Consider the following 15,639-nt stretch of genomic DNA (forward strand, 5'->3'; position numbering starts at 1 on the left):
GAGCCAGAGCCAATAAAATGAAGACTTTGTTTATGTTTGTGTCTGTGGTGCAGAAACGAACACGTTCGACTCTGAAGGTGTGAAACTGTCTGAGAGCCGAACGCTGCTTCTCATTTCGTCTGTACGTGATTTCTGCAGAAAACAAAACATACTTTCTTGACTAATCGTTAGATGGACTTGTCTGATGGAGGCGAGAATTTCTCAGTATTCATATTTACTGTAGATCTGCAATTCCAGATCTAAAATACAGAAAATCACAAAATATTTTTTTTTCTGAGGGCCAGAGTTAGAGATTTATCTAACATTACTGATTTATGTTTATTTTAGAATCAAGTTTCTGGATGAATTTGGTGGACCGGATTCAGCCCGCGAGCCACCAGTTGATGATCACTGTTGTACAGGCCATTACATATGAAATAACTACACTATTTAGTTCATTTAGTGCTGGCTCGAGAGTTTTTGGCAGCTTGTTTTTAAGACATCATCCCTCATCATCTCAACAGAACTTATTTCTCATGCATGTCCCAGAACTGTTCTGTGACTGATGACATCATCATGGCGAAAACCAGGGATCAGTACCAGAAGAAATCCAGCAACGACTCTATTTGATATTACGTAATGATGCTAATATCCATCGATGATATCGATTGGCAGGTGTTACTCTAAACCTGTTTCTTAAATTTTTTTGACTCAGCCGTGTTCATGAAAGAGAAGACACTGTGTTCTTCATCAGCCAGGCCTCAGGACTGGATTCTCCTTCTGGAGTCAGATGTGATTATTCCCCCAGCTCCTCGGGCTAATGTTTTATTTCCCTATAACAATAAACCAGTGGTAGATATTAAAGGAGTGGAAGAAGAGGTGGTTGGGAGGCTGTGTGTTGGTAACAGCTAGAGTGAAACCAGCTGCAGAAATGAACAGGAATGACAGAAAATGCCACTGACAGAGATGTTGACAGGTCTCTCTCTCTCTCTCGCTCTCTCACTCCCCGGGTGTAGACTGTGGGTGTAAATCTGACACGGGTGCTTATTTAAGCCAGCATTCTCCTCACTTCCCATTTTCTGACTGCGACCATCTTTGAAATCCACATCACACAAAAACACACCTGTCAAATCGTATCACAGGTCGGCCTCAGAAATCCACATCCTTACAGTCGAGCAGGGAACCAAAAAAAAAAAAAAAAACGAAAAGTAAAAAAAAAATAGGCTGTTTTTTTTAACTCTACTGTCACATTAGATGCCGATACTTTTTTATCATATGACTCAAGCTGAGCCCCCACGAACCGGTATGTGGGACCAGTGCCATTAATGACTCAAGCTGAGCCCCCACGAACCGGTGTGTGGAACCAGTGCCATGTCCGATGGACCTTAGTGGCACCTGGTCATTATTTTTGTCAGATTTTTCTGGTTTAGTCTTGTGTTTCTAGTTCTTAAATCTCTTTACAATACAGGTGTCACCATCTATCTATTGACAGCAATACAGATAGGGGGCAGCATTTAAACCAAAATCCTTCAGGTTAGAAACACCTGGTTGACCTACGAAGCTAATATGTGATGAGCCAATGGAGCAACAGTATTAAATAAGCCTTCACCGTCCAGACTGTGACCAGTGCGATTTCCATACTTCCTGCGCTTCACGAACAAGATCTGACCTTTAAGAAAGATCAGTTCATTCATCGGGAAATCTCAGACTGTATCGGATTATTTTCGCTGCATTTGCCGTGGTTCAAATCCTGTAGGCCACCTGGAGATCTTTTTTTTTTTTTTTTTACAAAAATCAACTCTTTTTTTTTTTTTTTACAAAAAACAACTCTTCTGGAAAATCCAACTGAAGGTCAAGGACGGTCACAGAACTTGTGTTCAGTTTCCACTGTGCCACAGGTCTTAAAGAGTCTCTGAGTTATGAAAATAGAAGGAACTCATTGGATTTAGAACAAAACAACAGGTGGTGGTGGTGCAAAAATAAATGCATAAATTGGTCTGCGGGTCACTGTTCTTTGACCTTTGAGTTTGAGTTGGTGAAGAAAGTTACAAAAATAAGCGTGGTTTCAAACCTACGCTCATCATCCGCTCATCTCCTCCTCTGAATAACTAACTTTTTCCTGGTCCTCCTTCAGGAGCATTAACGACTTCACATGAACTTTAATCCTTTCCTTCTTGACCCCTTTTCTGCCTCCTCTTCTCGACACCTCTCTCCTCCTTCCCTTCGTCCTGCCCTCACCACTCGTTCACTCTCCTGGCACCTAATGGAGCGCTGTTGCTATGGTAACAAAGAATGAACACGGTGACATTCCAGTGTGGGGAAGATGATGCACGTTCTTGAGAAGGAATGCATGAATGTGACGAGGAGTGGGGGTTAATGTGGTGTGAAAATAATAAACGCAGTTAAGTGTTAAATAGTAAATATGTTTATATGCACAGATGGACACAGTGGATTTTCACATATTTGCAGCATTCAGTACGACACTCATGAATAATGCAAATCCATCGCAGCCCGTATATAAAACAGTGGTTCCCAGCCAGGCGTGCTCATCTGTTTTAGCCAAAACTTCTCTATTTTTTTTTTTTTTTACTCCAGGTAGTTCTGTCTTTTCTTTTACCTTCAAAGTTTTACTTTTCGAACATCAGTTCCACTTTTGTGGATGGGATTATTGTCGGGCACCACTTCCCCGCACGTCAACTCATTCACCGCTAATGTGTCAAAATTCCACATCATCATTTTTTTTAAATGCTGTAATTCCTACAAATTTATATTCTCACAGAAAAAGAAACTTAAACAAAAACAAAAAAGTAACTAATTTTCCCTGCAGTGTCCCTCTTCTTATAACTTTATGTCCCCAAAAGGGGACCAACCCCCACTTTGGGAACCACTGCATTTACATTCAGTCGAATCTGAAGACAAGCTAAAGTGTTAACTTCTGATTGCTTTTATACATTTATGTGGTGTTAAATCTAGTCACAAGAAATAAAGAAGGAAGTCATAAATAAATAAAGAAACTACAGGCACTAAAAGACACGTCATTTGACACCATTTTTTTTAAAACTTACTTCTTGGAAATTTGGAAAATAACAAAATCAATTTACCCTGATATTTGAAGAAAAATCATTTACATATATTCCAGTTATTATCAGAGACAGTGTCAACGCATCAGTGTCAGAAACTTCACAAAAAGAAGAGGAAACAGCAGAAGATTTGGCCAGACAAAGCCTCAGATGAGAGAACATTTTTTATGTAATCGAGCCCATTGTCGGAGCTACAGATGGCAGCGTTGGTGAACTGATGGACTTGAAATTTAGAGACAAATAACTGATATGGTGAAAAAAACATAAAAGGGATAGAAAAACAATCTAGGACTCCATAAAAAATAAAAAAAAAAGATTAAGTGAAAAATAAAACATTTTTCAGTTTCTATGGAACGAGCCTGCTGCTGCTTTTGGCAGTCAAACAAACCAAGAGTAATAATAAAAATAGATTATCTGCCACTTCTGCCACATGCTGATGGACTGTTTTTACCTCCACAACACAGAGACTCAGAGGACTGGACTGTGGACCGGACTACCCACAGGACAGGCTGTGGAAAAAAAAAAACCTCTCCTCTCCTGCGCAAATCTTTTTTTTAACATGTCACATTTTTTGGACAAATACGAGCAATTTTAGAAAGAATGTGTATCGAGTATATTTTTGAGGATTTTGTTCTGGTATTTATTGTCACATTTTAGTTCTAAATGTTGCCACATTTCTGTAAATACAACGGATATTAACAAAATTAAAGCAAAGTAACGGCTAAGGCTGAACAGTTGAAATCGTTTTATCATCTGCAAAGAAAAGATATATTGATATATTGGATAAAGGATGTTGACGATGTAGCCGCCAGATGACCAATGAAAAAGAGAGACAGACCGTGGACTAAAGGACTGTTGATATTAAAGACATCAGATCTGATAATCTGAGCCAGAAATATAATCAAATGTTTGATAAATATATACCCTCAGATTAGACTGCTAGCATGGATGTACACACTCACGACCTTCAAACTCACGACCGTTGTCATCAGCACAGTGTCCAACACAATGCTGCCCTGAAGTTATGATCACACATCACTACGACAGTGTGACGTTCAAACACTGTCTCTGTGGAAACAGTTCCATTCTCACTGATGTATTCATCTATAGTTCAACAACTTCGAGGATTTCCTGGAGATATTTCCAACAGATATTTTTATCAAAGTAAAAGCCACATCTTCTATATGTAGTCCTTTACATTCACTCGACTGGGAAATAACCATTAAAACTTCACTAGTTGAGAGTATAAAGTTTGAATCCCTTTACAACTTCTGTCTGACTTTCTCCCCAACAGTCAGCGCTTCTGTCACTCGTTGGTAAACCCTTGTAACAGCTTCACTGTCGTCAGCTCAGACTGAAGGGAAAGGGAATATGCCTGGTCACGTTTCCAAAGTGGAAGGACACACACACACACACACACACACACCTCGCAGATAAACAGTATCACACACAGCAGCAGAAAGAAAAACCAGAGGGCAGTTTGTAACGCCATTAATTTAAAGGTCAGTCTCTGTTCATTGGATTATAACACACACACACACACACACACACACACACAGCAGAATGTATGTGTGTCACCATTTCAAAGAGACACAATGCATTCCCCAGCTCCTCACTCTTAAACTATAACAAGGATCTACATCGATGGCATTAACTGAAAATATTTTGATTATTTTCATTTTTTGGTTCCCGTAAAAAACCAATCATCTTCGTGCCTTTTCTGGCCCCTAAGCCACGATTTGATCATTCATAATACATGTAAGAAAGGTTTAAAAATCCAAATCCTAACGCAACACCACTTCACTCTCTTTTGAAAAAGTTGATAACCCAGCTGTTGACTCTCGGGAACAACCTTTGAAGGTGATTTGAACAGTTTTTGACCTTTGCTTTAAATTTCACCCACAGCCACAGAATCAGACTTTAGAAAATCCAACAGGGAACTTACCAAAACTGAAAAGTTCATGAGCGTGGCACCTGTTCAATATCCCCGTGGGCCTTCCTGCTTTTCTTCCTTCTTTTCTTTCCTCTTTTGTTCCTGGTAAAAAAAAAGTAAACATCCTCTTTTGTTCCTGGTAAAAAAAAAAAAAAGTAAACAGTAAAAGGGTCAAAAATAACCAAGTTAAGAACAAGTTGAGATATTTTTCTGTGTATTTTACATCCTTCAGTGTAGTTACATAAAAAAATGAAGATGAATCATTTTAATATATTCTACCCGAGCACACATAACGCAGTGTCGTATAAAATAACAACATACATTAAACATAACATGCATAATGCAATATTTCAACACAACAGGACGGTGAAAATTAAGTCGGCGAGCGAGTGAAACTGGCTGTTTCCTGTTTGGACGGAGCTCTGGAGTTAATGACGGAAATAAAAGTGTGGTTTATTTGGACTGAAATATATAGGAATAAATGAATGTTTTGACATGCGTTGGTTAAATGAAGTGAATCTGAGGGGTGGGTGGGAGGNNNGGGTTGATGTCCTGAATTCACTTTGTCATCTCTCTCCTGCTGCAGCCGCAGTGTTTTTCCAGCCTACATTCTCTTCTCCTCAATCTTCATTCTGTCTCTGTATCAACCTCTCCGCTCTCATTAGGAGAAAGAATTACTGTGATCACGTTGATGTTTTTTCATTCATGGAGGAAAATCAAGATAGATAGAAATGAGGGCGGTAATAAAAGCTTTGTTAAATGTGTTAATGAAAGGTAGGAGTGTGTGTCTGTGTGTGTGCAGCCTGGAGAGCTACGCTTTTTTTTTTTTTTTTTTTGCAGTGTGAAAATAGATCAAAGAGGCTCTGACTGCACAGACTGTACAGAGAAGGAGCGAGGGCAGAGAAGGAGCGGCTGCAGGAGGAGCAAAAGGGAAGAACTTAGAGTGAACAACTGGCTGAAGGACAGACGGAGTGAGGAAGAAGACGGGGAGGAAGGAAAGAGAGAGAGGGGGGGAGGGGGGAGGCTGAGGGGTTTGGACACACTGGAGGGAAAGGTGGAATTCTCTTTAATGTGCACTCTAATTAGAAGAGCCGGCAGCTGTGAATATGTGCCGCACACTGAACAAGAGGTCGGAACTCCATGTGGATGTTTAGTGGCTTTGGAGAATTTTCAGACCTAATTCTTCACTCTTGATGTGAGGAGGAAATGGAGGAGGAAATGAAAGTAGGCAGAAAGAAAAAAAAAAAAGAAAAAAAAAAAAAGAAAAACAACAACAAAGGAGGAAGGACATTAAACCAGCACAGACCAAACCAGGGGAGAAAAAAAAAAAAAAAGAAAAACAACAACAAAGGAGGAAGGACATTAAACCAGCACAGACCAAACCAGTGGAGATTAAGAAAAAATCAGAACAAATTACTGAGTTCAACCATCTCCACTTCATGTGGCTAAACTGACCATGAAGAGCAAAACAACAAGCTGGGAAAATACACAAAGTCGATTCCCGTTCCCTGACGTGACGGAGAAGCTGGGTGTGATGTAGTGTCAAAGGTTATGACCTAACGAGTGTTTTTCGACCACAATGTGAGATGTGTAGAAAAATAATAACATTGTTATTATTATAAAATAATGTTTGTTCCGATCATCGTAAAACTCAATTCTCCCTGCAGGGGGAGCTGTTGCAGAGCACTCTCCAGTTTTAAGCACCGACCTCCGTACGACTGATGACACCTCATGTCCAGAGACGGAGTGAAAGTTTAATCCATTTTCCACTGACGACTTCTTTCAACATCATCTGCAAATAAATTGAACCCGCACCTGTGACGTCGCCCTCACTTCAATTATGTAAAAGTCGGACGAACTGTGACCTCGGCGTTCAGACTAAGGTCGCTTTGAACTTTATTTAAGTGCACATATGAAAGAGGTCTGGGTTGGATTTAAAATAAATAAAAATCTGTGGCTAAAGCAGATTTGGGTCACGTTCGGGCAAGAACTTTTCTACTATTGTAAGAACTTTCTCCACAGTGACATCAGAGGTGGTCAGATGATACTCCTGAAGCTAAAAATATATTAGAGTCTAATATTAAACCAACAGTATTAACATAAGGGGGGGGGGTTCTGTTCTGGTTCCGAAGCCATATCTTTATGGGTCCATTCCTACTATGGAACCTCAATACAGTGAAGTCTGACTTGGTGATCGAGCTATTTGACTCACGGACTCTTAACTTGGGTCACTGAGAATTGAACTCTGGCAAAATTAAGTTTTAAAACTAAAACTAAAACGTTTTCATGACGTGATCAAATCATCATGCAAGAGTAGATTAGGAAAAAAACAGGAAAAAAAAACTAGGCTTAATGAACGAGAGCCTTGAAAAAATCTGTTTTTTTAATGAACGAGAGCCTTGAAAAAATCTGTGTTTTTTTTAAATTTCATGGACAATAGAAAAGACAAAAAAACAGGACCAGATTTAGGAACATGGTTTGGTTAAACTAGGTCTTTGGTTGTAAGCTGCATATAACAGCACAGTGTAGTACAGCTTATTCATCCCTATGGGTGTGTGTCGCCCTGTGTTATTGTGTCTCTGTGTCCAGGTCTGATAATGGGGAGGCCGAGGGCTGGAGATCTATCGCTCTATTGGTATTCTGGCTTTCTGCCGGGCAGACAGAGGGAGTCTGATCGTGTGACACAGGAGCAGGAGGAGACGGAGGTGAAAGGAGCAAGGCTTGGAAAGGAGGAGAGGGAGAGAAGACAGGATCAACACTGTAAATTGAGAACAAAAGACACACAGAGAGAGAGAGAGAGAGAGAGAGAGAGAGAGAGGTGAAGACAGGAACAGACAGAGTAAAAGAATCTCTGTCAACAGGAAGCAAAAAAAAAAACAAGACTTGTCGTAAAGGAGAGAACACGAGGAGAGAGAGAGAACAGGGAGGTGAAAGGAGAAAAAAAAAGAAATTTAACATCAACATTTGTTTTCAGCTCTATCCCGCTCATTAACCTAACCTCCAGTCTCTCAGCATATGGCTGCAGTAGCTCACCTCTGGAGCATGGAAGACACTGGTTTGTTTACCATCTGAGAAGACCAGAAACAGAGCGTGGGTTTGAAGAAGAAGAAAATGAAGTCGTAAGATTGTTTGTTTGTTGTTATTCTGTTCTTATAGATAGTAATTTCATGGTCTCAAAATGGAGTTTTATTTTCAGAAACGGTACATTTGACCCAGTGACACAGGACCTGTTGGTATTTGCCCTTTTTTTTTTCTCCCACAGTATCGAACTAATTAATATTATTTTTGACCTTGATCTGAAAGTTTTTCTTCTAAAATATCTATATGACTTTAACAGCAAAATCCTGACTCTTAAAAGGATCCTTTATGATGGCGGTCAGCAACTACATTTGTCAGACGGGATTTTTCACACCTCAAATAAAAATCACATTTTTGGTGAACATTATTGTCTAATTTGGAATCCAGTCGAGGGCCGACTGGGATGGTTCTGTAAGGCTGGATTCGGCACACGGGCCACCAGTTGATAACCACTGCTCTATTCCTTCAACTCTATTGTGGTTTTAATGTTTGATTCTTGTCTTTGACATCCAACATTCCAAGTTAAAGTTTTGCTGAAACCGTCCTCCCATTGATCTGGGCATTAACAAAAAACCAAAATGTTGTTTCATTGTCCTAATCTTCTCATGCAAGTCAAAGCATCGGTGTTAGCATAAAAGCTATAACCCCCCCCCCCCTCAGGCCTCTGAACCCCAGGGCTGTTAAACTAGTATTTACAGTCTATTTCTGAGATATTATTGTCAGGCAGTGTGAAGGGTAGCCATCCCATAATCCTGAAATGAGAGGCCCCGCAGAGTCTCCCCCGGCTGTGATTCTCCTCCAATTCTCTATTTTAGGTTTTATATGTCCCTGATGAAAAAATAAATAAAAAAAGAAGAAGCTCCACATACAGTGTGCATTAGCATATATATGTACATCCAGGGACATATACGGCGGAGACGTATACAGTCTGTGCTTTCAAGCATATTAACGCATTAAACACAGCCTTATTCATCACCTAATCCAAATGACAGAAGCCGAGAACTGGCACAGAAGGATGAAGGTGACAGACAATTAGCACGAACGCTTCCTTAGCCTCGCTGTACTCCGCACTCCCTCTCTTCTTCCTGTCCACCCCCTGCTTCTTTTGTCCTCCCATACAGTAAACCTCATGCAGGGCATCAGGGATGAAGAGGAGTGAGGAGGAGAGGATGGAAATGAAGAAAGTTTGTTGTAAGTTGAAGAGAGGAAGATGTGATCACTGCTGAGGCCACAGGACCTGCAGAACAGGGAGCGCTCTCCCACCAAGAATCAGAGAGAAAAATACAGCAGGTGGAGGAGATTCATATTCAGGGAGGATTACCTGGTATCCCTGACACATTCCCGGTAGCAAATCATCCGACGCGGTTACAAACCCGGCAACACAACGCAGGAAGAGATATTTCTTTTACAGCCATCTAATCCCCTCTGTCTGATAGAAACACCGTGAGTGGGAGTGGATTTTTTTATTTCCTCTGACTACAACAAGTATATGAGGGAAATACAAACAGTTTTGAGTTGAAATGCAGAGTTTGCTGTGGAGGCGCTGAAGACAAGTGAGAAATATCCGGGCTCCTTATTTCACTGTCAAACATCGTCAGTGATCAGAGCGGCCCTGAGCACAAACCAGATCAGTCCAACGTCCTGCCTGAGGAAAGAGCTGTTTTTTAAATGGCTGAATGCGAACGTGGACAGATGTTTGTTGAATTTTAGCCACACTTTGCATCACGTTCACTGAGCTCATCTCACATCCACAGACATAGAAGGTGAACGCAACTCCAGCCCTTTGGCACAAGGAGCAGTAGACAGCTGCTAGAGAGGGGGAGCTTCTTTTTTTTTCTCTTTATTTTCGACTGATTAATTTTTTTTCAAGTTCACAGCACAGCCATCAGGCAGGGACGGGGACTGCACAGCCTGGACAGCCAATCACAGGGACCACATATAGAGGACGACAACCATTACACACATTCGTAGACTGGGGATCAACCTGGGATAAGGCCAGTTACTGACCACTGGTTGATGGTCCGTGATATGCAGAATTTATTATAGACTTAGACTTTCTTTATTGTTATTGCACAGAAACACAAGAAAACAGTGAGTGTGGCAACGAAATGTCGTTGCTTGGCAACCGGAGTACACAGTACTACAGTTATACAGTGGAACCTCGAGATACGAGCGTAATCCATTCCAGGACCGAGCTCGTATTTCGAGGTTCCACTGTGTATATATATATATATATATATATATATACACAAACATATACATACGTATATATACATATACATATCTATACATATACATATATATTGTACATGCATATATATACATATTTATTCATATATATACATACATATATACATATATAGATACATATATATATACATATATAAAAGCATATATATATACATATATAGATAGATGGATGGATAGATAGATAGATAGATAGATAGATAGATAGATAGTAATTGGGAACTTGTAATTCTTCAGTACTTCAGTACAACATACTACATCTACACTGAGACCAATATTCAAATTCCTCCATTCAGAGTCCAATGTTTGGACCACTAGTCCACAGGTGCTCACAGGAAGACGATGTTTTCAAATCTCCCACTTTTGTTTTCTAATAATGTAAATGAACCAAACGTCAGATTCCGACCTTTTGACCTTGAAACCCACGCTGACGTGCGCACATTCACGCCTCGTCTATACTTCACTGTATACTAGTACAGTAAGAGAACACATTTGTTGTGTTTACACATGTACGACAGCAATAAAAAGAAGAAGAGAAGCCAGCCCAGAGGTGCACTGGGAGATGGGAGCTCTCTGCTGTGTGTGTGGATAAACGTGATGACTATAATTGCTCCCATTGCATCTACTGTTAATGGTGATGATAATGACGATGTCACATCCGACAAATCCTGGGGGACGTACAGTGCTTGTAACATTTGAATGCTTGATCGCTTCCAGAGAAACCGGCAGATTCGTTTGCGCCGAAAACAATACGAGACAAAGGCCTCGGGCCCCGGTGATACGTCAGCGCTTAGTTTCTCATCAGATGTTCATCAGGAGAATCATCTGGCTCCTTGATGCATACTCAATCCTTCAGAGCTAATCCTGCGTCTTAGGTTGCTGGGAGCTGCGTAAGTTCTCAGCTTAAAATCAAACAGGCTTCTATCTTTGTCTCCTTCTCCGTCTGTCGGCCCCTCCCTTCAGGGGTCAACACAGTGAACTCCTGCCTTCATCACTTCTTATCTCCTGTCTCCTCCACGCCGCTACCAACCATTTCCTTCGTCTGTCATTACTTTCTCAGCCAAGAGAGAGTGTCTATTTAAATCTAAATACATCAAATGTTGTGCTTATACTTGGTACGTCGTGCTTTTTGTATGCTACGTACGCTACGATGGTAAAACTCATATTATTAACATCGGTGTTCCTCTTTATTAAAGGTTATACACAACGATATTCAGTATCAACCCATTAGTCGCACGATAAATGAAAATTATGTGAATAATTTTGCTAGCCTTGACATATTGCCCTGTGCATACGTGTTTGTTTTCCTCGTCTCCAGCCTCCAAACAGATTTACAGTAAGGCACGATATATCGTCCAGCAAAATCTGTTATCGTCACAGGCCTCGTAGCTGCCGATAGATTATCGGTTGAATGTGTTAATCGCTACCATCTACCAACTCCATCTCCAAGGCCTTGGAGGACACACACACACACACACGGACACACGGACATGCTGTACACATTGCCATATAATGCAATGAAGAGCAGCACTCATGCATTAGTTACAGTAGTTAAATCCAACTGGAAGTCCATGCTGTGAGTCCTGGTCTAACAGCCTGATCCTCTGGCTCTGTGTGCAGGCTCCTGATTATATGAAGGGCCATAAACGTGAGCCTTACTGCAAATCACATTGACCACATACCCTGCATGTTACTCAGTTATTTATGCCCTGTGAAGGAATGGCTCTTCACGCCACGAGCAGCTTCTTATTAGTGTCATGTGTGGAAGATTTCTGCCCCTCAGGTTGTCATGCCAGTGCTGAAATGCATTATTTAGTTTTTTTTTTTTTTAATATCCTTGACTGGAAGGCGTATAAGGCTATGCAGATGATGCTTTGATTTTCATAAGCGAGAGTGAGGCCTTCAGTACGGCGGCACGTAGCATGAGGAGGTTGGTATACTTTTTGTACCTTCCAGAGCTTCATCCGTGTCATGGATGCATCACACTTGTGCCATATCTGGATTCAAAGACACATCGCCTTCGAGGGCTTCTCTGCGAGTTCAAGGTATCTGTACGAAATGAGTACGAGAAATATCTGGGGGTGAGTGGGAGAGGACGTGGACACGAGAGTCTGCCATAATGGAGATAATAGGCTCAGAATCAATGAGTGGAGGCCAGTAAATTAATGGGCTCCCTTTGACACAAAGTCCATTTGTTAGTTTTGAAGACTTGTGACAGCTAATTACAGAGGGTAGGCTTCAGTGGACCACTCCACTTAAGACTGCTGCCGAGAAAAAACATTTCCCCGGGATTCTATCTGTGTAGGCTGCAGGTTTTCACACACCTGGGTTTATTTTTCAGGTGTGTTTCCAGACAAAAACAATTGTCCTTTTTGTTAAAAATTAAAAAAAAATTAAGAACGTGCTGCTGAGAATATTCTCACTGGGGAAGATGGTCATTTTACTCAGATCAGTAATGATTGAGAAATCAAGGACTTATTTTCAAATCATTTATAGAAAGTGTTTATCTGATTCGTAAATCCACATACCTTAAATACTCTTTGTTTTCCTTCAAAATGAAAACAAATATATTTAACTTCGGTTAGCAAAATTGAACTACTTTAAAACTTAATTGTAAAAACAACAACACTATTTGAATTCATAAATTGACCAGGAGTAGGCGCTCTCTCCTACCTACAGTGTGACCTAAGAAAAGCCGAGTCTTTCTGTGGTTCTTCAAGACGTGGGCACGCCCCACTTGGGAGCAGCAGGTCAAAAAAATTCAAAAGAAAATTCTTCATCACAACAGCATAGGCATTTTTATCAATAAAGTTGATCAATAATAACTTTATCAATAAATACATGTTTTCATCTATTTTCTGCAGACTCAACAACAAAGATGTTTGATGACTAAACTATTCTCATATAGAATGCCTCGACATTAGATTTATCAACAGCACTGTGTGTTGTCCTGCTGCTCTTTTACAGTAGACACTGGAGATAAAAACCACGGCACATTTTCATGAAATAAAGCACCAATTAGCATATTTTTGGCACAGTTGATAAAGAGGTTTGCACAGCTAACAACAAAACAACAAAAACAGAAAACAGTAATAAAAAAACGACAACATGAATGACTGTGGAAAAAGTTTTCTTTTTTTCTCCCTGTCCCTGTTTACTAGTCTGTTTATGAATTTGAATTTGAGGACTCCAAACTGTGAGCGGAGTCTCTCTGGTGTTGAATTTGCATCGGTGTCTAACTACGGTGGGAAGTTATCAGTTAGCCTGGAGGCTGAGATTCAGACAGAAATCTTTTCACCGGGTTTACAAGCTCTTTGTCTTCTATAAAGAATCAGCAGAGGCTTCAAAGGTCTGACTACTGTGTTTGACTTTGACCGCATAGTTCCTTTGTTCCTGAAGTTCTCTGTCGGTATATGCTACAATAGGCAAAAGTCTCACTGAAAAACTATGGCAAAACTTTTCCATTCTTTTATCAAGGCCAAATTAACACAGGGTTTTGTGTTTCTGTATTGAATTGACTTCTACTCCTCATATTTTTTTTATTTTTTTCAGAGAAAAAGTCAAGTTTTTATTCCACTGAAACCCTTTAAATGTCAAACTAAATTGAAACAGCTTTATTTTTTCAGACCAGTGGCAAACAGACAGCACTGCCTGTTCTTTACAGCCCAACAAAGGAATAACAGAGCAGATAGGAAAGTATGTCTTGATGTAAGCATGTCTGCATTTCTGAAAAGAAAAAAAAAATCCATCAACAGTCATTGAAATGCTGAGCAACGCCTACAAAAAAATGTATATTGTTCAGTTAGTCCAAATGAAATGAAACTTCAAGTTAAACTTAGAAATTTCTTAGAAAGTAGAACTGTAAATATATACATATATGTATACATATATACAGTTAATATATATAGACATATATATTAGTACATGTATATAAATATATGATTACATATATTTTTATGTATGTACGTATAAATATAGTGATATATGTTTAAATGTGTATTTATATGAATATTTGTAAGTATATATTGGTGTGCAATACAATGAGGAAAGTCACTTTCAATGCCCTGCGCCGAGCGCTGATTGAAGGCAGTTCAAGTGTTAATATTCTGTAACACGACCAGCGTTGATGTGTAACCTTGGAGGACACGATCGTTTTTCTATTTACTGTTTAAAAACAACTGACGTTTTCACAGTTTTCCTGAGAGCAATGATTTGGACAGTCGCTCTCAGACATTCAATATTATTAAGAAAAAGAATTGGGTGAAAAAAAGAGACGAATCAAAATTCTCTGGGCTAGAACACATGAGAAAACCTGCCAAAGAGAAGCGGAGGATCCCAGAGTGAGGAGGTGAGATGTAGTTAGGAAAAAACGTGTTATTATTCAGCGAGGCCTTCAGGTCTCAGAGAGCCGCCAGGCTTCCTCTGTGTTGGTTAAATGAGAATAAAAGAGGGGAAAACAAATTTGGGGATAGGATCATCCCTGAATTTATTAGACAAAGTCCTGCTCATCAACAGAGCTGCATGTTTGTTTCTATACTTAAAAAAAAGATCGCTAAGATATTGGTAGGATATACAGTTAGCTAGACAGAGGTTGGGTTTAAAACAAAATCACAGGTAAATATTCAATTAAAAAAAGAAGAAAAAAATTAACACAGGTTAGCTTGTCATTCATTTTCAGATTTTTTTTTTTCAATTGCGGGAGCTGTAACAGATGTAAACACATGACGATATAGCGCCTCCTGTCTCTTAATCCACTCTTGTGGCCAAATTGATGCCCACTGTCTTCACTGGGGATCAATAAAAGAAATATGATTCTGGTTTAACGGGGGGGGGGAGGGGGGGGGGGGACTGCTGCTAGATACTGCTGTTTGTCAGGTTGTCCTGAGCCAAAGAGGACACTCACTGCCGTTACCAACCCCCCAAATCTAATACACAGACATAAAAACAACAGAAAATGGTCTTTACAGAACAGACCTGTGGTTTGGTTTCACTTAAACAACTTCAATGACAGGTTTTACTGCACAGTTTGAGGTTGACCAGCAGTGGTGCTGTCCAGGGTGCTAAAGCAACGGTGTGCACATTTTAATATTAGAAGAAGGAAGCATAGCTGTTACCCCCACCCCACCCCCCCACAGAAGACCTCAGGACTAAACTGCAAAAGGTCTGTGGAGCAGTAACTCTCACGTGATCACATAACTCTCGAGTGACTTTACAATAAAACAGCAGCGGCAGAAAAAGCAGCACCACGGAGAGCTCCTCACTCCCTCAGAGTCCCACACTTGTGAGCTGATCCATGCAGTGTCTCAGGACAGCGACTCTGAA

At 40.2% G+C, this 15,639-nt stretch overlaps 1 protein-coding gene across 5 annotated transcripts in view; it reads right to left on the reverse strand.

Annotated features, from left to right (window-relative positions):
- The window catches only part of grm8a (glutamate receptor, metabotropic 8a), a 269,940-nt gene that overhangs the window by 7,868 nt on the left and 246,433 nt on the right, over positions 1 to 15,639 (reverse strand). For all 5 annotated transcript variants that reach the window (XM_017034395.2, XM_025057310.1, XM_017034393.2 and 2 more), the window contains one exon: positions 5,005 to 5,094. In XM_017034395.2, the coding sequence (XP_016889884.1) occupies positions 5,005 to 5,094 (90 nt within the window). The remainder of the gene's footprint in view (positions 1 to 5,004; positions 5,095 to 15,639) is intronic.

This window comes from Cynoglossus semilaevis, chromosome 8, assembly GCF_000523025.1.
Source record: "Cynoglossus semilaevis isolate Cse_v1.0 chromosome 8, Cse_v1.0, whole genome shotgun sequence".
Lineage (NCBI taxonomy): Eukaryota > Metazoa > Chordata > Actinopteri > Pleuronectiformes > Cynoglossidae > Cynoglossus > Cynoglossus semilaevis.